At 40.8% G+C, this 22,649-nt stretch overlaps 1 protein-coding gene across 10 annotated transcripts in view; it reads right to left on the minus strand.

The window, feature by feature from the left end:
* Positions 1–22,649, minus strand: part of LOC120719586 (cell surface glycoprotein MUC18-like) — a 47,330-nt gene that overhangs the window by 7,173 nt on the left and 17,508 nt on the right. For 3 of the 10 annotated variants that reach the window (XM_040008878.1, XM_040008879.1, XM_040008880.1), the window contains exons 2-15: positions 7,943–8,067; positions 7,613–7,838; positions 7,034–7,104; positions 6,843–6,930; positions 6,567–6,746; positions 6,118–6,248; positions 5,876–6,011; positions 5,662–5,777; positions 5,303–5,444; positions 5,085–5,209; positions 3,415–3,553; positions 2,279–2,365; positions 1,514–1,576; positions 553–621 (exon numbers count right to left, since the gene is read on the minus strand). In XM_040008878.1, coding sequence (XP_039864812.1) covers positions 553–621; positions 1,514–1,576; positions 2,279–2,365; positions 3,415–3,553; positions 5,085–5,209; positions 5,303–5,444; positions 5,662–5,777; positions 5,876–6,011; positions 6,118–6,248; positions 6,567–6,746; positions 6,843–6,930; positions 7,034–7,104; positions 7,613–7,838; positions 7,943–8,067 — 1,698 coding nt within the window. The remainder of the gene's footprint in view (positions 1–552; positions 622–1,513; positions 1,577–2,278; positions 2,366–3,414; positions 3,554–5,084; positions 5,210–5,302; positions 5,445–5,661; positions 5,778–5,875; positions 6,012–6,117; positions 6,249–6,566; positions 6,747–6,842; positions 6,931–7,033; positions 7,105–7,612; positions 7,839–7,942; positions 8,068–22,649) is intronic. The other 7 variants (XM_040008882.1, XM_040008883.1, XM_040008884.1 and 4 more) reach the window with 4 other exon arrangements.

A 22,649-nucleotide genomic window follows, 5' to 3' on the forward strand; every position in this document is an offset into this window, starting at 1 on the left:
AAAATTTGTTCGGTGATTTGAAACATTTGATAAAAAATATACTTAAAAATAAATCTAGAAGGACAAAATACAGTTTCAGAGCTGTGTACACAGACATATTCAGTTCACTTTTAACAACAATACTATACAAAAAAATGCCAGTGATCAGATTCTCCATGAATAAACACTTGGCAACAGTGACATGTGGCAGTACCAGGCTCAGGGAAAGGCAGCCGGTGGGAGGGAAAAAAGAGAAAAAAGGGGAGAACAAAACACAAACTACAGAAAAGAGTTGACAAACATTAATAACATGCAGCAGTGACAGATAAAGACACGGGGAAGGATAAAAGGGGATTGAAGAAAAAATGTTCAGCGCATTGTGGAAGGTCTATCAGCAGCCTAAAATTATTGCAGCATAACTAAGAGATGGTTCAGGGTGACCAGATCCAGCCATAACTATAAGCTTTATTAAAAATAAATGTTTGAAGCCTCGTCTTAAAATGAAATAAAGCCTCATAGCGGATTTGAGTTCCATGTCAAAAATCAGGCACAGCAGAATGACTGTGATCTTACCGGTGTCATTGATAAAGGTAATGTTTGTTGATGGTATGGTAGTATTGGTAGTTGATGTGTTGTATATAACTGAAAGCAGGTAGAGAGGAGGCGACTTCTGTTATCACACAGGGGTGCACATTAAACATCACACGGGTTAACAGTGACAACAGGAAACAACACAGAGTGAAATACAATCACAGACAACATGTTGGAGCGTTGTTTTAACTCAGCCACATAGGAGCATGCCAAAGCATCTCCATCTGAATTAAGTCTGGACTTTAAGTAGTCTGATCCTAAAGCTTCACTGTGTGAGTCATTCAGAGGTGGACTTGCTGGTGTGCTCTGGATCATGGTCCTGCTGTATAACCCAGTTGCTCTTAAAAACTGCATGTTGTTCTTACTATTTTTGTCTAACATTAAAATTTGTTCGGTGATTTGAAACATTTGATAAAAAATATACTTAAAAATAAATCTAGAAGGACAAAATACAGTTTCAGAGCTGTGTACACAGACATATTCAGTTCACTTTTAACAACAATACTATACAAAAAAATGCCAGTGATCAGATTCTCCATGAATAAACACTTGGCAACAGTGACATGTGGCAGTACCAGGCTCAGGGAAAGGCAGCCAGTGGGAGGGAAAAAAGAGAAAAAAGGGGAGAACAAAACACAAACTACAGAAAAGAGTTGACAAACATTAATAACATGCAGCAGTGACAGATAAAGACACGGGGAAGGATAAAAGGGGATTGAAGAAAAAATGTTCAGCGCATTGTGGAAGGTCTATCAGCAGCCTAAAATTATTGCAGCATAACTAAGAGATGGTTCAGGGTGACCAGATCCAGCCATAACTATAAGCTTTATTAAAAATAAATGTTTGAAGCCTCATCTTAAAATGAAATAGAGCTCTACAGCAGATTTGATTTCCATGTTAAAAAAAACAAAAAACAGGCACAGCAGAGTAATCGTGATCTTACCTGTGTCATCGGTTATAGTATTGGTTGATGTGGTAGTGGTGGTTGTTGGTGTGGTGTGTACAACTAAAAACAGTTAGACGCACAGACAGGAGGTCATGTTTGTTACTACACAGGGGTACACACTAAACAGCACAGGTACAAAATGACAGCAACAACACAGAGTGAAATATTCACAGTCACAACAACAGGTTACGGCACTTGGCAGAGCTTAGGCCATTTAGATGAAGAGAAAACCCAACAATAAGAGGATTGCCTATGAGCAAGCATTTGGTGACAGTGGGAAAGAAGAACTCCTTTTTAACAGGAAGACTGCCAGCAGAAACCGGCTCAGGGAGGGGCAGCCAGTGAGTGTAAAGAAAGAGAAAAGAAGGAGAGCATGAAGAGCCAAGAACAGAACACAACGTATAAGATATAAGACAGACAAAAATCAATAGCATGCAGTAGTTACATATAAACACACAGGGAATGAAAAGAATGTAGAAATGCTCAGTGCATCATGGGAGTAACATTAGTCTCAGCCGATAGCAGCACAAGTAAGGCATGGTTCATGGTCGCCAGTTCCAGTTATAATTATGAGCTTTTTCAAAAGGAAATGTTTGAAGCCTCGTGGTAAAAACAGAGAGTGTGCCTGTCTCGCAAATTCGAGCTGGGAGCTTTCTGACAAGTTAGAAATCTCTCTTTCCCAGTCAAATTTAATTTTGCATTTAGCAGCTGGTTTCATTTGCATGATGAAAAACAGACACAGCAGTGTAACTGTGGTCTTACCTGTGTCACTGGATATAGTAGTGGTTGATCGTGTGGTAGTGCTGATTGTTGGCATGGAAGTGATTGTTGTTAATGTGGTGTTTAAAACTAAAAGCAGGTAGAGGCACAGAAAGGACGTCATTTTGTTATTTACACATGGGTGCCCGTTAAACGACATGTGGGTTACCAGGGTGAAGAATGTGAAAAACAACAACAAAAAATATAAAGATTGAACAATCACAGACAAGACGTTACATCATGTGGCAAAACTCAAGACCTTTAGATGAAAATGAATAGAGACATGAGGGGGGAGGGACATAAGTAAAAGTGGCAAGTGAGGAGAACAAATAAAAACATGCAGGCATGTTCGGTTCATTTTTATGTAAAGTGTCATTTCACAACAGTCGCCTTAATATTAGAGAGAACAACCCAACAATGAGAGGATTCCCTTTGAGCAAACACTTGGCGACAGAGGGAAGGAAGAACTCCCCCGTGGTCAGGATGGAGGGTGAATGGAAAGAGAAGAGAAAAAAATAGGGAGACAAAACTTTGGAAGAGAAATGACTAAAGTTAATGACATGCAGTACTGACATATAAACATATCAGGAGTGAAAAGAGGGGAGTGGAGAAGACCTGGTCAGTGGACCTCATGAAGTCCACCAACAGCCTGAGCCTACAGCAGGATAACTGAGGACTTTTCCAGGATCACCTGTTTTATGAACAAGGCTCGAAGCCAAATCTTAAAAGCAGAGTCTGTCTCCTGAACCCGCTGTTTACCAATATTTCATAGATGAAGGCCTTTATGTCTAGCTTAATTAACTGATTTTTGTCATGTCGTTTGATAAATACAACTCAACATCATCTGCATAGCAGAGACATGTAGACACAGAAGAACTCCATAAGTAACTTTTCCATGTAAGAAAGAATCCTTGTTTGTATTAATAGCTGGAACAGAAAACTAACAGAAATATATGATTCAAACAAAAGCAGTGGATTTCGTCGAATGCAGTGTATTCTAGTGTCCGTAGAAAAATCTTGTGATCAGCCATCTATGATGAGCCATCTGCGCTAAGATGAACTCTAAACTCTGTGACGAACCTGACTGAACTACTAACTACAAAGATTGCAGAAAGGAAGCACAGGCTGCAAGAACTCACTGGTTTTGATGTTGAACTCCACCACTTTAGAGCCAAAGTCATTGCTGGCATTGCAGAAAACTTTCACATTGGAGGTGATCTTGAAAGTGACCACACTCTGAGCGCCATCTTCAGTCTCTGTTTGCAATGCATTTAGGTTCTGCAAAAAGGACAGTTAAAGACAGAAATAGAAAAGCAGATCCAAGAGCAAACAGGTGAGAAGACAGTTGAGCAATATTGATATAGACTTCCAAAGACTAAAGGTTTGCATGCCCATCATCATCGTGAAGGTAAACTAGACATTAGCTAGCATTAGCTCTGTCAGTCCAATCAAATTTATTTCTAACTCTGTAAAATCCAACCAGTAGTGGCGCAACGGATCACTGTTGATCCGTGATCAGAACCGATCCCACTCCATGGTTCGGTGATCCGAAGATTCGAAAAAGAAAAAAATATGTGTATGGTGGGCGTGGTCAGTCTGTCTGCAATAGTCATGGCCAACGCTAGCACTCCAAGTGAAAGAGCAGAGGAGTTTGCGGCATTTAAGCAGCCCTTTGCTGCCTAATCTGACCGTGCTAAAGCTATTACAAAAGCTATTGGGGTGTTTATAGCTCCAGACATGAGGCCCTATTCCATTGTGCAAAACAAGGGGTTTAAACATATGATAAACGTGCTTGAGCCACGCTATGATATCCCGTTGTGTGTCCACTTCAGTGACAAGATCGTTCCAAGCATGTATGAGCAGGAAAAGTCAGGCATCTTCTGTTGCCCTAACTACAGATGGGTGGACCTCCAGGGCAACGGAAAGCTACGTGACCGTGACCGCTCATTATATCACAGCGGAGTGGTAGATACAAAGCCCTGTACTGCCCTATATAGCACCTAATTTGTTTTTTATATAATTGCGTGGAATGAGTATTGAGTTGAATGTTTTTTAATGGGCAAAAAAATAAATTTTTCTTGTCTTGTTTCGTTTTTTGCTGATCCGAAAATTGATCCGATCCGTGACTTAAAACCGTGATCTGATCCAAACCGTGAGTTTATTGATCCATTGCACCACTACCAACCAGTGCTGCTTAAATCAGTGAGAATCTGATGTGATGTCAGCTAAATGATAATGTTAGCATGCTAATGCTAATTAACCATTTTTACCATTTTGCTCTAGAAAGTTAGCATGCTTTAGTGCTTTTAGCACTAAACAACTGCATAACTGAGGCTGATGGACATATCTAACACACACTTTTAATCATAAAACAAATCACTGCACAAAATATCTCGAGGCACAAAATGTCCGGTAGTTGTTGAAACATTTTGTTCAATTTTCCTGCATCTGTATTGCTAATCTGTTCAGGACTTGCTGATTTGTGGTTACTAAGACTATTAAAACTGTACAAAAGTGAAGACCATACTCTACTAATGTGAAGTCTCACCCACAGTCCACCAGCCAGCTCTTTTTTAATCGTGTACCATAAACGGCAAAATACCACAACAGTATTGGAAAGAAAATGCATTTAAGTTAAGTTTAAAATTCAAGTTAAAAATTGTGTTCCACTATTTGTCCCACTGGACGCATTTATCAAAATGGAGGTCTGGAGGACTTTGGATCAACCTGTTGAAGTCACAACTGGAATAAGCAGATCTCTGTTGTGGCTGTGACTAAGCCAAGAATGAGAAGCTTCCCTCTGCTGTACCTTCCCATCAGAAGTTGTCCACATAATTGTGGGAGCAGGAAACCCTGTGGCACTGCAGGTCAGATTAACAGTTGTCTCATAAGTCTCCACTTCTTGGACATCTGGCCCCAAAATCTGTGGCGAACCTGCAGAATGAGTAGCAAGAAATACAACCTAATGCACTAACTATGCAGTCACAAACTTTGGACATGGTCTCATTTAAAGAAAATATAACTCACCCTTAACATTGACTTGAAGTGTGCTGCTGGTTTTCATCCCCTCCATCTCAGGAACGGTCACAACGCACTTATACATCCCTGCTGTTTCTAACGTTGCGCTCTTCACACTCAAAGTGTTGCCTTTTGACACCAACTTTTCATTCTAGACAAAGGTGAACAAAAAAAGCTTGTTTGACTCAACACGTTTAAATGAGCATCTAAGTACTGGGTGAAATAGGTGTTAGAGGCCTCTAGTCAACCTAACTGCTGATACGACTCTGCCACAGTGTGAAATGATTGTTTTCTAGGTGCATCTTACTTGTTACTGTTAGACAAGCAGTTGTATTGTATATATGTATGTATGTATGTATGTATGTAACCTTAAACCAGGTTGTGGATGTCTGGAGAGAAGACAGGGCATTGCAGCTGGCCTTCAGCTCCTCTCCTTCCATCACCGCAATGCTGTCTTTAGGCGTTATAACAGCAGATTCAAGGTCTGCACACACAGACAGAGAAACAAGGCATACAAGTCAAACAGAGAACCTACTGGTAAAATGTATTTGATGAAAAGCTCATCCAGAGTAAAACACTTACAGTTAACCGACACCTTAGTACTCCCTGAGATCTCCTCAAAGTTATCCGTTTCCAAAAAGGTGCACTCATAAACTCCACCGTCTAAACGCTTCACATTAGTCCGCACCATTGTCTTGTTCTCCACAGAGTATTCACTCTGCAAAGTTCAAGATTAACTTTAATGTCCTCAAAGTGCTCAGGAAAACATCGAATTGCAACCATTTCCACATAAATGAGGAGTATGGAAGTGCTGATTTTCTTACATTTTGGTGCTTAATTGTGGTGATTGAGGATGGATAGTTGCCATTGTTATCGCAGCGAAGCTCAAGTGTGTCCCCTTCCTTGATGTTGCCCTTTGGTGACTCCACCCAAATATTTACTTCAGTGGGGAGATCTAAAACACAGAGAGATGAATTCAAGATTAAACTGCAAACCTGAACTATCCTTAAAAATAGGAAACTGAGGCCTGTCAAATCAAATTAAGGAAAATGTTATTAGTATAATATCCTATAATACTTGAACAATAGTGTTATTTTAACTTAGTGAACTTCATGAGAAACTATAGCATCCATTTCCACTTCAAAATATCAAAACAGATCCAATAAGAAACTTCTTCTAGTTTGTTTCTAGTTTTTCTAGTTTGGTGTGCAAGAACATTGCATGAACTGGAAACCAAATGCAAGCCAGTTTGGTTTCAATTGGTGAAACTCACAGTATACAGTGATGTTAATGTGCTGACTCTCGGTCATCTTGGTCGCTCCAGGGACAACGTAGATGACTTCGCAGTAGAACACTGCATCTTTGTCCTCCTTCTTAACTTTCATTGTCAGCTCACTCTGGACTGAGAAAAGACCACTCGATTCAATAGTGGTTCTGGAGGTTACAACCACCTCTGAAAGAAATAAAAATACTGTAAACATAAAAGAACAGGACAGACACAAACTGAAACAGCTAAGGCATTCCAGTTTTAAATATCAATCTGCCTTACCACGTGGAGTATTGCGAAGCGGCATGTTGTTTCTGTACCAAGTAATATTTGGCTTTGGGTATCCGTTTTTGACCCTGCAAGACCCAATCTAGTGGGAGAGGGGGTAGGTAAGGAAATTCAAATGATAAAATTGCATCCTCGCATTTTGTAATTTTAGTCTTTGATGTTTGTGATCGCCAAAACCTTTTCACCTTGGATGGAGCTTCTTCATTTACTGATATCCCTGTTTCCACTGCCTCAATTGTAGGAAAGGTTGGTGATTCTGCACAAGACGTAAGAAAGGATAAGAACTAGAAAAGGAAGCATTTAGAAAGAAACAATCATAGATTCTGATAGCTAAAAATTTCAGAAATATTGTAACACTATAGGTATGTTAATACAGTGAGTTCCATAATTTGTTGGACAAAGACACAATCTCTGCCTCCGGACACAGTGGACTTTAAATCGTTTTTAATTTAAGAGGTTTTGCAAAGTAATTGGACCTAAATTGGACAAAAAAAAAGGTAATTGGCCAGGAAAACTGGTAAGCAGTTTCATGAACAGGTGAGGTCTGTTCCATCTTCTTTTGTTTTTCTTCCAAAGCAAATGAAGCAGATACAATATCTGAAGTTGATCCATTAACTTGTAGCAGCAGCAGTAAGAAATATATGGAAAATATGGAGCAGCATACATTAAGAGAGGATACTGATGACTTGCTTAATGAAAACAACCGTTTCAGTGCGAGAGAGCAGACAGCATAGAAAATGCAATAAAAGCTTTCAGAGTCTTACTAAACACTTTGAGCTGGGTTCGTCCCTCTGCTTCCTCAGGTGTGAGAGTTTTGATGACACAGATAAACTCCAAGTTGTCCCTCACTCCCACATCTCTGATAGCCAGCACAGCAGCGGTTCCACTGACGTTCAAGCTGATCCGATGCGTGAACAGTGTGTTTTGTTCTGCAGCCTCATGCATTGGTTCCTTGTTGTAGATTCTCTGTCTCTCCTTATTAGGTAGCACCTAAAGGTCAGAGTTTACAGAATCAAACATCAATCAAACAGAGAAACGTGACACCCATCACACATCTGTGTGTTTCTGTGCACGTTAAGCTTCACCAAACTCACATAGAACCACTGTATGGTGGTGCCGCCCAGGCCCTCGTCAGTTGTAAACATGCAGGTGATCTGAGCCGTCTCTCCAGCCATTACCTCCACTTTGTCCTCCATGTTCACCTCCACTATGGCCCATGCTGAAAAAAATACAATAAATTACCCACCAACATATATATATTTTTAAAAGAACTGACCAGATTATTAAGCAATTCGGTGCTGCACGTACAACTATTATCTACTTAGCTTTAAACTGATCTCTTTTCAAAGTTCTCATTTAAAAGAGGACCGTTACACTCTGACTCACTGACATGACTTCCAATGCATTATTTTCACAGCTCTGTAGCTGTTGTGTAGCCAGTTGCTGTATGACAGTTAGTGGCACAGTCAGCCTTTATGCAAATATAGTTTAAAATGATATGACTGATTCAGCAAACCAGTATAATGCTGCAACAGGGAACCATCAAGCTTCATACCAGGACACACTTTATTCTTTCTGTCTAGCCAGTTAATATGAGTCCTTTAGTATCCAGCCTACCCCTCTCCCTGCTGTACGCCTAGCCTCCCGGTAATCCCACTACTCCCATGTACTTTCTTCACTACTTCCTGCCTACTTTAAATTTTCTCTACTAACATTCACTCTACCACCAAGTCTCCTTGTCCTCTTTCCTCTCTCCAAGGATACACCAAACAACTTCTTGGCAGAAAAGCATGTGTTAAATGGCAAAATGGTAAATGGCCTGCATTTGTATAGCACTTTTCTAGTCCCTAAGGACCCCAAAGCGCTTCACACTACATTCAGTCATTCACCCATTCACACACACTGGCAATGGCAAGCTACATTGTAGCCACAGCTGCCCTGGGGTGCACTGACAGAGGCGAGGCTGCCGGACACTGGCGCCACCGGGCCCTCTGACCACCACCAGTAGGCAAACATGGGGTTAGTATCTTGCCCAAGGATATTTGGCATGCAGCCAGGAGGCAGCCTGGGATCAAACCACCGACCTTCTGATTAGTGGCTGACCTGCTCTGCCACCTGAGCTACAGCCACCCCAGTGTTGGAGAAATCGTGTTTTTAAATCACATCAAACTTTTTTTCTGGCCCTGAATTTCTTGCATCCATACCAAGATATATGAAATTCGGCAATAACATCCTTATATCAACAAGAACAATGAATGCTTAACCACTAATGGAAATGGACAAGATGGAGATACAACAAACCCCAAACAGGCAAAGAATCAAAAATAAATAACAGGGAAGAAAGTTGTTGCGAGTCAAAAGAAAGAGGGAGATGCTATGACAGGAATGAGAAGCCCACCCATGTCCACATTAATGTGCTGCATTCCAACATGTCACCCTCTCACAGGAAGAAAGGCCCAATTTACAGGCAACATAGTAGCCCCACTGTTCCTTTATGATCTGCCTCTGAAGACCGAGTAGTTTTTCCCCCTTCCAGGATCTCCTGATGTGAGGCATCCTTTAAATCTAAAGGAGGGACCCCCAATTACACTTTACATCCCAGTGTCTCAGTGGATGCTTGAGATGCCAATGAGAGATATAGCCTGGAGGTCATGAGGCTGCCAGGTTTGATTTAATCTTTCCTGAGTGTCTGTGTATTGTGAGCGATGGCAGGAAACATCTTAGTTTATGTCAATCGAAGCTTAAGAGAATGTAAATATGATTCCTAAGTGTCCTGCAATAAGCAGTTTGAGCTTCAGGAACCACTGACAGTTTTTAACCAGATTCATGGTGAGTACATATTTAAAAAGACTAAAATCACATGCGAGTTAAAAATGATACTGTGTGTTATTTATAACAGTTTATCAATCTAGCTATGAGTGCATAGCTTAGCATGTAGCACTGGTAACTTCTGATCAAACACAAACATGGAAAAGTCCACTGGCACAAAGCAGCTGATTTTACAAATGAAGATAAAAAGATACTAAAATAAACATATGAAGTGGTCAAGCTCACAATACAGGATGAAAGCAACAAAACAGCCACACACAAAGCAGCAATGTAAGTTTGTGTGTGTGTGTGTATGTGTGTGTGTCTGTGTGAGGAAAACTATGGTCTGAGATCAAAGAATAAAAAAAAGAAAGAAGAAAATCTGCATAATAAATTTCTATAATTACCTAATTATTATATTTCTGGATATATACTAAGAAAAATGAAACTGTTTTAAAACCATTTGCATTAAGGGATACAGTTTCTTGTAATAATCTATTTTTATAACTGATGCTCATGGCGGAAAGACTTCAGCCGCTTTAGTCTCTGCACACCAGTTACTGAGGTATCAAACAGGATTGGTGAAGCTATTTTCGGGCGCACTGATTGGTCATTAAACAGTGATTTCATTCAAGTTGGTCTCTAATCTCAAATACAACCTTCTATGGAGCCAGTTAAGTCTGCAGAATAAGTTACCATGGCGATGTATCACCTTTGTAATAGTGAAGACACAGAGTTAAACCTGAAGTTACCCGGATAAGCCCACATCCTGCTTCTTAGGTGGACTTATTCTTGTTCCATAACTGTAACCTGGACACAGTTCAGCTGTCATCACACAGCTGTCTACTGTTACTTCCATTTATACATAAAACACAGAGCTTTAAGGCTTTGTTATTTATTGTTAAAGTCACAGTTAAGTCGATGACTGATGAAGCTATGGATTTTATTGGCAGTTGTGATAAATTAGAGACAAATGACACTTTCTTTCCGCTCTGTCATCGCTTCACCCTGCTAGCATTACAAAAATCTATGTGCTGTGATCCAAATGATCAAAGAAGACGATGTAAGCGTCGACACTAAAAGGATATTAAAGGTTTTAGCTTTTAGCTTTATACATTACCGGAAATTTCAGTGCGTTTCTTTCCCCCAAACATTTTAAGTAAAATATTGGTGGACACGTGTGGCTGTGCACTCTTTGTATTAATGACAAATCTGAGCATAACTTGCTGAGGCACTCTTAAGCAATTAGAGCTACTACTGCAGCACGTACACCTACGATGAGTGTGGAGCGCAGCACAGGGAAAACCTGGTAAAGCAGTTTTTGTTCCTTCCAAAAGAAAAACTCCAAATATGTATTTTTAGAAAGGACATTATCCTGCGTCCAACATCAAAAGACACTCCATCCAGGAAAAAGTGTCAGATGTGTGGTCTGGCAGTTAAAGTGAATTATCACAACACCAGGACTGTCCACTGATGAGCTCATCACCCACACACATCCCTGCTCCACTCCTGTTGTTTCATCTAATCATCATTTCATTGGATAACGCACGTTTACAGTAACAGCTGCCCCCGAGCTAAACCCCTCACTACTGCAACAACAACAAACATACTTTCCTTCTCTTCCTCACCTCCCGTCTCTCAACCCCCGCCCCTTTTCTCCCGCTCTGCTGCGTGTTACTGTTTACTAATGGAGCTGGACGGATGCTTTCCTGTTAAAGAAATCCAATTAGTTTCTCCAACATAGACATTTCCTGGCCATTAGCGACGGAAGGACAACGCTGACTCACTCGCAGCACCCCATCCCCGACCCGAGGACTCACCTACAGTAACAACTGGGATTGAGATTGCTGCTGTGCAGTTGAAGCTTTATGTTTTGAAAACTCTTCCCCCATCACGTCTGACAGCTGGAGTGTTTGCTCATGGGAATCTCAATCACATCTCATTAGTAACTTGACCAGTATTCATCTCCACAATGCATCCATCAGAGAAGCTGCCCGCAATGCATTGGATCGATGCTCTCCTCATGATGAGAGAACGGATATTAGTCGGTGTGCAGCGGATATCAGACTTAAATAAATGTGACAGAGAAAAAGCTGTGCAGCAGAAAGCTGGACCTCTCCACGGTTTCCACTTTGCAAATGATATTCTTTCCACTAACAAGTGTTGAGACAATGATTTCACATACTGATGTTGGTATTATTATATCTAAAATAAATCGATTTCCTTACCAATGTGTTTTCATGTTTTTCACAAATCTTGATGTAGGAAAAGGTCAGAAACTTTACCTGCCTTGTTTCATTCAAGTATCCACTCCGTTTTCCATCATGCAATAGGACCGTCAGTCAACTCTGGATATATTACGTGTTTATTCTCTCTTATGCATCAGACCAAGCCATTGAGGAGGCCTCTAAAAATCAGTATGCAGCATGACAGCAATCCCAGAAATAAAGGGACATCCTCAGCAGCAACAAGAACAGGGAGTCCTGCAAAAGCTGACAGAGAGCTGTTCAACTGCTCATTAAAAAAATCTAATCAGCTAATCACATGGAAGTAACTCAATGCATTTAGGCAAGATGGTCAAGATGACCTGCTGAAGTTGGCTGAACATGGCGTGGTTGTTGGTGCCAGATCGGCTGGTCTTAGTGTTTCTCAAACTGCTGATCTATTGGTAGTTCATGAAACACAACTATCTTTGGGCTTTAGTCTGAAAAAGGGTTTCAGACTTTTTTGGGTGAAAATGTCATTTTGATATCAGAAAACAGGAGAATAGCCAGATAGGAAGGCAGTAACAGTAACTAAAAAAAACAACAACACTTTTTACAACCAAGGTATGCAGAAAAGCGCCTCTTAAGGTGCAACATGCTGAACCTTGAAGCTACAGCAGCAGAAGACCATATAGTGTGCCCCTTCCTCTCAGCTAAGAACAGGAAACTGACCTCAACAAAACTGGCCAGCAGAAGATTTGAAAAATGTTGCCTGGTCTGAAAAGTCTCAATTTTTGGATGTTAGGGTCATAATTTGGCATAAAAGACAAGTATGGATCCATCCTTCCTCATATCAACGGTTCAGGCTGCCAGTAGTGATGTGATGGTGTGAAGGATATTTTCTTGGCAAACTTTGGGCTCCTTTGTACAAAGTGACCATCTTTTAAGTGCCACAGCCTATGATCACAGTGTTTCCATCTTCTGATGGCTGCTTGCAGTATAATATTCATATATAACCATGTCACAAAGCTCAAACCATCTCAAACTGTTTTTCTGAACATGACAATAAGTTCACTGTACTCAAATGGCCTCCACAGACACCAATTCTCAATCCAACAGAGCATTTTTGGGATGTAACGGAAAATTTGGCATCATGGATGTGAAGCAACTGTGTGACGCTATCATGTCAATATGGACCAGAATCACCGAGGGATGTTTCCAGCTCTTTGTTGAATCTATGGGGTCTCTGCATCCATCCGGGGTGGCTGTAGCTCATCAGGTAGAGCAGATTATTGGTTGCTCCAGTCTGCATGCCAAAGTATCCTTGGGCAAGATACTAGCAACATGTTGCTCTGCAGTGCATCCATTGGAGTGGGAATGTTAGATAGAAAGCACTTAAGCAGGTGTGAATGTGGCATGTTGCATAAGGTTCTTTGAGTGTTTCTCTGTCTTTCTCAGCAATCTTTCATCTCACCTGATCTACTTCAATCTCAGCACGTATAATAATGGGGGATTGGAGCAGTTTAAAGTCGAGTGTGAAGCCGCTGAACAGGAGGAACCCAAAGATGGGATCACTGCTCATCCAGATAATTTCACTAGATCAAAATCAAAACTTAAAAAAAAAAAAAACCCTGAATGACTGAAATCTACTTTTGAAAATGCCATCATATCAGTGATTGCACTAGTTGTCACAAAAAATGAAAACTAATTTGTTTTTGGAGTGAAAAAATTTGGACTTCAAATTCAACAATAAATCAAAGCTCAAAGCTTTTTCTTCTTTGTAGGAGGAAAACTGAATTCTGGATCTTACACATCTGCATATGAGAGCTCCATATGTGTGTCAGCACTGATAATCAAGCCTCAAAGAGCTCTCAGTTTGCTGTCTCAGTTTAGCTGTCCCTGCAAAGCACAGTCCATCCCAAAAGAGGGTGCACTGTATTCAAACACAAAATTAGACCCACTTAAAGATAAGAGGCTCACACGGCAGAGGCGCGCAGGATAAGAGACAATAAGCTCAAGAGGAAGTCATGTCAAAGACTCGCAGGAGTCTTTGATTTCATTGTTAACAAAACAATTGGTTGCTATCTGTTACTGTTTGATTAAAAATGCTTCCTGCTGAGCTCTTAGCATCTGTGGATGCTCACCCACACCTACAAAATCTCATTTCTTTCATGCCTCTGACTATGATAACAAGTGCAGGCAATTTTGAATACATACAAAAGTCTAGTTGTTGCTAATCAGCAAGCAAAGTGAAGCCAGGGTGCATTCATTTTAACACTGCAGGCCACCATCTGACAGGTACAGAGCACAGAAGAAATGGTCCATGTGGTCGTTCAAAGCCTGGAATCTGTTTTACGTTTAGCACTGCGATGGATTCATTGACAGGCCTGAGTCTGCCGCCTGTTTCCTCTGGCAATGAGCCCAGACCGCAGATGATCGCCAGAGGAGAGGGCAGGACGCACACCTTCAGCACATTCACTGGCGTTCTACTTAACGGTCCTGTGCTCTTTTTTAAAATGGTGGTCTAGGTGAGGAACAGCGCCCCACAAGGATGGCTTGAAAATCCATCGTTCACTCATTTTTCATCCAAGCTGACACCGAGCCAAAGACAACAAATACCTCACCACACCTACAGACAATTTAAAAAATCAACAGTTACCCAAAAGGAGAAAGCTGAAGCACACTCATGCAATCCCACAGACAGTGCACCATCACGGTGCCCCACAGGAAACCCTCCACCCCCATTTCTCATTTTCTTAGTTAACGTCTCTTTTTATTTTCCTCTGCACATAACACAGATACAGATGATTATCATTAAAAGTGCACAATTAACTTTAGCTAAACCAACAGCTCTGTGAAAAAAACAAAACATTTCTGCATTACATCCTTATGATCTGTTTCAGGGAGATTTCATCTTACACCGCACAGGAGGGAAATTCTACTTCTTTGTTTTCCAGTTAGATTTTTGACAGGAAATAAAGTGCAGGACCGTGACTCCAACAAACAGCCTGAAAACACCCCCCACCCCACCCGTGTGAATACGTTTAGCCAACATAATCTATCGGGCTTTCCTTCCTTAACCTGTGTTGTCAGTGCCTAAGCAAATATTGTAGGGAAACTAAAGCCTGGCATGTTCATTTTCAAAACCCTCCAACTTGACAGATTCATTTATTACCGATATTTCCTGACTGTCTTCATAAAAACTGTGTTTTCTCTGTTTTAAATAAGAGCAAGAGCAAATTTCAGGTGAAACGGGGGCGCTATCTGTCAAAATATCCCAAATATGGAGGAACAGGCTGATGTTAAGTCTGCTCCCAGAAGGGGCCAGAAGCACTTTCTCAGATTTGACAGAAAGAAAAAGATCAGATCAAAGCAAGCAGCGGCCGAGGAGACGATTACTAAGGTCGATGGAAAACAGACATAGGAAACCTGGCGGGGTTTTTTTTGTCTGTCTGTGAGATGTGCGCTCACAGACGCACACACACGTCACTAAGCTGTAACTGCTGACCTGAACTTAAGCCTCGGCTCATGAAATAAGCACATCGTTATGTTACTGCAAACATCTGAGAACAGCTAGCACATGACACACTTCATTCTCTGCTACGTCTCATTCGCTGCTCCCCAAACGCTTAATTCAGTGAATCTGCAGCGGTCAGCAGGCAGACACGGCCCTGAATTCATTTATCTAAAGGAGAGAAAGTGCAGTTCTGTTTGCATTACAGTGTCCTTGTATAATCAGCTTCCTCTGTCCCAGGGTTACATTTTAAGGTGCTGTATTAATATTTACATAGCAAGGATTCCCTCGATTCATGTTTATGCCCAAAAGAAAAGTTTGAGAATCTGCTGGATCAAAACATGAATGGACGACCATCGAATGTTATACTCCAGAGAAGAAGAAGTAACATGGAGGCAGCAGAGCTTATCTCTCTGTACTGCGAGCTGGTCAGTCCTATTTTTAATGGCCATAATCTGTGCGCTATCCTGTCTGGTGACAGCACTGCTGAGAGGCATAAAGGCAGCATAAACAGGAGGGCACACGAGAGCTTAATTATCTTAAAAATAACAAGGACCGTATTGAATCTAATTATAATTAATATGCTAAATTTACTGCCCCGGACTCTGTCGTGAAGAACAGGATGCATGCCTCCCGTGTATGTAAACCAAATAATTTCCCATATGCGTGCTGGTGAAACGAGGCGACAGCTCGGTGACATGTTTCCAGCCCTCCTACATCTAAGAATAACAATGGCCTATCAAGCTTGTTTGCTTATATGATACAGCAGATCATATACCTCACTGACACCAGAAATAGGCTGAGAGAGTGAGAGGGAGCATGAGGAGGACGGTGCCTCAGCCAGGCTGCTTTTTGTACAGATGTAAATAAGTCTGAGAAAAGTGAATAGACCATAGATGAGATAGATCAGATAGAGAGGAGGGAAGAAAGAGGGAAAGAGAGGAATCAAGGTGGCTGTACAGGTTGTATTTAGGTCTCTGAGAGTTGCTGTGGCCTCTGACATTTATCACGCAGTAATCCCTCAGCGGCACACTTGCTGTATCTAACACGGAGGAAATGCAATCAGGCTAAAGATAAAGGAGAGAGCCATTCAAAGTGCCAGAACTTTTATTTGCTCCTGACAAGCTTCAGGGTGCAGTCGGGTCATGAAATGGCTTCAAAACCACTCAGCAGCCAGGCATTTGTAATGACAGCTATTCAAAGCAGCTGCATTATCACAGAGAGGCAGCTATGGATTTGCAAATGTTGGAACTGTAGTCTCTGTAAATTTTTCATCAGCCTACTTAATGTTTTTACCTTCCAAACAAGCTGTCTCCCCTTCATGCTGCAGTCGGGCTTTTAATCTTTTTTTTTTTTCCACACAGTACGAAAGAACAAAAGATCGTCAGGTGAAGATATCGCACAGAAAGAGAAAAAACCTCAGACGATACCGTGAATTAAAGTTAAATCACTAAACATTAAATCTTTGCATATTTAACAACGTATTAAGATCTCAATATGGTTTCTAAAATACATTTGCTGGTCAAACAGACTGTATAAAGTGCAGCTAAAGCTAAAAAGTAATAGTTGTTGAAGCAATAGGAGTTCACTCACTCCTGATCACTCCTGATGAACGGTGTGTTTTTGAGGTGACCTGAGGGTGAACATAAAATACTGCAAAATATTTAATTAAGCTACCGCATTGGTTTTTTACTTATTCATTTATTTCTAAGTGCTGACATTATTTGGTTTTGGCAGTCATGGGGTACAGTCTAAATCTGATCTTTTTTGATCCCTCGTGGTTGACTAACACATTTGTCCTATAGCAGCTACTGTAGCTGGGATTATGCCATTGAATCCTGAGGGATATGAAAACAGAATCTGCAATCTAATGACATGTAGCGGAGAAAATTTCACACAATTGCAGCTTTAAATGAGAAGATCATAATCTGCATTTTTGGTTCATCTTGACATCAAGAAAAGATTTTCTGCTAACTAAAAATACTAACTCCCCACAAATGTTTTTTTTTTTAATCTTTGTATAAATTAGTTTAGCTTGTAATTATTTTTATTATTATTAAACATTGATAAAGTAACTGTTGAAGTGGAAAAGTAAATTGCCGGATGTAGTTGACATGTTGGCTAGCTAAAAGGTCACAGCTGGGCTAATATAAACACAAGAGGAACGCTGGAGAGGCCCAAAAAGGAACACTGATTATCTTTTTATTTATCAAATAAACAAAGAAATGAAGACGTTTTAGCTCAGTGGCTGAGCATGTACCCGCATGCCGCAAAACCAAATGTAGCAGCCTGGGTTTGATTCTGACCCGAGGCCACGTGCTCTCTTTCTCCTCGCTTTCATGTCTCCTCTTCACTAAAAACATCGATTAAAGGCAAGAAAAGCCCCCAAAAACGATTTGGGAAAGAAGATGGAGGATGGATGGATTACACTGATTACATTGAATGGATCAGTAGACTTTAGTTATATTTCTACTAATAAGAAATGAATGTTGCGTTTTTGTGACCTTGTACATTTGTCTAAGATCAAGGAGGCAACAAAATAATTTCTGATGTTGCCTTTAGTTGCAATGGCAGATATGACTAAAAATAAAAGCTAAAAATAAAATTGCTTCCTCGAGTTTCCTTAATTGTTTATGGATACCATCCCCTTCCTCTGCATCTTTCTCTTTCCCTCTTCGAACATAGCTTGCTATAATCTACGCAACTAAAGTATCTCGCGTGCAGCTGGAGATTAAACTGCACCTGCTCATGTCACAGGACTCACGGTTGAATTAGTGAAGCTAAATAATATCTTCTTATCTTGTTAGAAAGAGTTTTAAAATGGATCAAAGTTCTTATCGGTATCTATTTACACTATTAGCACTCATTTCATTTCAAGATTATGTTACGTAAAAAATAAAGTATTGATGCGTCTATAACTGTGATTCTTCTGTTTTTTTAGGCTAATAACAGGGCTCAGTGAACAGGAATACATCCACATTTATTCTTTATCTCTAAATAAATAAATGACATTGACATTCTCTGTAGACATATTCGACAGATTGACAAATCCACTGTAGAACAACTGAGTTTGGTCAACTGGTCTCAGTGAAATGATGAAAAAGAATGTAACTCTTGCAAACACACAGTGAAGTCCTTGTCACATGAAGCATTTTAATGCACATATGTCACGCAAGACCAAGACCCCCCCCCCCCACACACACACACACACACGCACACACACGCACACACACGCACGCACGCACACACACACACACATCTCTGGCACAGCAGACACATTTCTCCATAATGCCATGAGTAATCCACTCAAATAGAAGGAAAGATTGACTTTTCTCCAGCATGGATTAATAAATATACATGATGTGTCACCAGTGGATTTTGTTACGCATTTCTCATATCTTGCAAACAATTGTGCATGCTGTATTCGTGCAGATAATCTTTCATATTTTTATTATCCACAGTTCACGAAGCCAATTGTAAAGGATCTCTCCATTAACGCGTCAATACCAGAAGCCTCTTAGACCTGGGTGATTGTTCTGGTTTCCCTTCATGAATATGCATGCTCCTTTTTACCCTGTTGGCTTGCATTAGCTGTTACAAGTTAGTGAGGCTTTAGGTAATTAATCAGGACTCCCATGCAGAGGAGACACTGATGCAACTTTTGGCCAGGCGGATGGCTCCATGTTGGCTGCACACAGCAGCTCTCATGAATACCTGCCGACAGCAGCAAACAGAAGCAGCATCTAAAAACTGGACTCAGTGTGAACATATCAAGAGCGATTCAACCAGATGACGCTCATCAGTATCAAACTAAGCACACATTTCAGATCATTAGTGCTGAATAGCCAGCTAATCACGCGGGATGAACGCACGTAGAAGGAACTTGCTAGATCTGAAACACAGCTGAAAGATTTATTTGCACAGGTGCAAACAAGCGTCTTTTCTCTTGCCTTTGAAGTCATTAGAGTGAAAATTATCCAGGAAGATAACAGCTTGTGTGTGTTAGAAGAAAATGAGTACCAGTCTGATTTCTTTCTTCTTCTTCTTTTTTTTTTTAAATTGAGTTAAAAATATCCAAGTTGTTATAAATGTTTTGGTGTAATGACGACGGCAGAATGGTTTTATAAGCTGCCTTTGTTTCTGGAACTTGGAAAAAACATCTGGGCGTATTATTTTATGCATGAGATAATATTCAATCAATCAATTAACCAAAATCAACCATTAACAGATGAGTTGAATCAGCTGATGGCAAGTTATCTGGTTAGGTGTTGATTTTGCTGTTTAACAAAATGTTGAGCGCTGATTCAATCTTTAGGGCACTTGTGAGTGATTTTGACCAACACTAACACTACGCAGGAGGTCGGAGTGTACAAACAAGTGCAATAAACACCTAGAACATAACATCACCTGGGATACTGGGACTGTTATGAAGGACCGCACCAATAAAGTTATATAAAGCTTATAAAGACAGTAAATTAATCACATCATACATGTTCTTACACTTATTGCCAGGCAGCAGCCTAAGCAGACAAGCCCAGACCTCCCTCTCCCCGGCCACCTCCTCCAGCTTGTCCGGGGGAACACCAAGGCGTTCTCAGGCCAGCCGAGAGATATTTAAAAATTAAATGAATTAATATTGATTAAAGTAATATTGAGCAGAATTGATGCTCTATCTACTGAAACAGGATGCTGTGCCTGGACTCCACATATTTAGCAATAAGCTGAAATCAATTCTGCTCAGTATTACTTTGATCTCTTTATAAGATTACTGGTGCGGCACTCCACAACAGTCCCAGTGTCTCATGTGGCCCATTGGGAAAATTAAATGCCCACCTCTGATCTAAAGGACAGTTTCACAGTATTGCTTTCATTTACAGCCGTGCGCCTGGAAAATAGAAAAAGACAGAGAGAGGAAGTAAGAATTAACTTATTGTACTTTTAAAATATTTATGCATTTAAAATGCATTAATTAGACCTTAGCAATTTACAGCATGCAGACTGTAAACTATGATAGTTCAATTTATCTTTAATTCTATATAAAAATGTGTCTTCTTTTGGTCCAGAGAAACGGCACCTGTGATTTTTTTATTGCATCTTTATGAGATTATTTTTGGTGGGGGGTTCTGCTTTTACTAGACAGATGCTCTTCTGATAAAAAAAAAAAAAAGAAGATGTGGAGAAGGAGACTGGGCGTTTTTATGTTTTTGAACAAAGTCAGAGGCACACTAGGTGCAGACTTAGCTCACCAGGATGCCACCTTCTGATGTTGCACAGACTTTTAATCAAAGAAAGAACTGAAAGTATTATAGATGATAGAGGAAACCATATTGCACTGCATTGCGAGTAGGAACAGAGCACTCCTCTGTCTGGGGCCCGCGCGGGATCAGGTGATGTTTAAATTGTTGAGTCCAATGACAAAGAGATGGACGGTGGCAGCTGTAGCAACCAAATTGCACGTTCTCACAATGCTTCAGAGAAAACAAGGTCAACTTGTCACGCTGACCTGCCAGACACTTTCTCCAGCACACACAGATCCCCGGGGTGTTCTGGAGCCAAATGCCGGCCAGATCCACTCAACATGCCATCAGAATTAACGTTTTCCAAAAAGGCAGAGGAGACGGAGTACACAAAGAATGTAAATACAGTGGAGAGAATCAGAGCAGACCACACATCAGGGGAGATAGCGAGGGACTAGGCTGACTATATTACATTTCAGCGGACCACCTGTTACAGAGATCAGCCGAAGCTAGACCTGGCTCGGTTCTCAGACTGTCTTTCAGAGGATGCTCTGCTGACTCACAACTGTTACAACAGAACACTAATAAACCTTTGAATGGCTCTGTTATAAGGTCACCTCTGACAGCACTTGAAGTGTTTTAAACAGAGCTGTGGAAATTAAAAAAGACAGAGAGCTCTTTCTTCCCTCAACAATTAGCTGAAAAGTTGATGTTAAGTTAATGCCCGATGTCCACAAAAGCTGTGACCTAGGAGGAGGAGGAGGAGGAGGTGAAGAAGAAGAAGAAGAAGAAGAAGAAGAAGAAGAAGAAAGAAGAAGACTTGTTTAAGTGTGAAAATGCATTTTAATATCCCAAATATTACCACCCTGTTATTGTGAAGGCAGCACAGGTAGCTTCACTCTTCCTCACAAAACTAAAATGACACATAACACAGCATTCAAGGAGGATTTTACCATTACTTTATCCATGTTTTCTCTCATGTCACCTGCATATACCTGGAATAACGCCACCTTAAATCTACCAGCCAGGCCTCTGCCAATGGTGAGGTAAGCATAAAGACCGTCTGGCTATGACGGTGGGTTTGTTCAGTGAGTCAACGTTTTCTTTTCCTACTCGAATCACCAGCGTTTACTTTGTCATTCGTCCCATTTTGCTGTCGTGATTTCTCCTAGTAACATAACCCTGACAATCCAGAAGCTCCACAGACACTTTCATAAGCCCACACGAGTCACATTGAAAAACGTTACTCCCATTTTTTGCTTTTTTAATAAACGCCAAGGAAAATCAGGGCATTTGAATTAGTGTGAGAGTGCCGGAAATTTCTGAGCAGTCCCAGAACATAAACAGATCTGTGGACAGGCCTTCAGCAGCAGGTTTCAAAGACCTGAGGCCAGCCCCTCTTTGATAAGCAGCTCTTTGGTCTTCCCTCCGCAGCTACGCTCCAAAGAGAGTTCACTCCCTTCCCCGGCCTTTGATAATTACTTTTTCAACAAGATGTACTCCCCGTGTTCAGAGTTTCCTTATTATTCTATTCTGCTATGCCCACACACTCAGAAACTCACAGACTTTTAAAAATGTGTCCACTCTGTGACTTTTGACTTCATGTAGGATGAGGTCATTTTCCCATGTCTAACTCCACTACTCTCATAATATTAAAAAAAAAAGAAAGAAAACACTGTGCAATTACTCTCACAATCTGACACACTGATGCTCACTTGCGTTACTGTCTATGAGTGTAGTGGAATGAATCTCACTGGGCCATTTCCTTATGTCTGCTCCCATAATGGTACAAACGCCCCCTTCATCCTCTTTCCCACGTCCCAAGACTGCAAAAATGGTCTCCGTAATCAGATGCTCTGCGACCAACCAGCAATAAAATAACACACGTAGTTTGGAAGTATGGGAAAGGCCAACAGGGACAATATTTTTGTGCTACGCTGATCGTAACGATACAGAAACCGAGAGGAGGGAAGGGCAGGGGGGGCAGAGAGCGGTCTCATGACATGGCTTCAGAAGTATGAGATGTGTGCTGTGTGCT

Source organism: Simochromis diagramma, unplaced genomic scaffold (assembly GCF_900408965.1).
Source record: "Simochromis diagramma unplaced genomic scaffold, fSimDia1.1 OVJJ01000344.1, whole genome shotgun sequence".
Lineage (NCBI taxonomy): Eukaryota > Metazoa > Chordata > Actinopteri > Cichliformes > Cichlidae > Simochromis > Simochromis diagramma.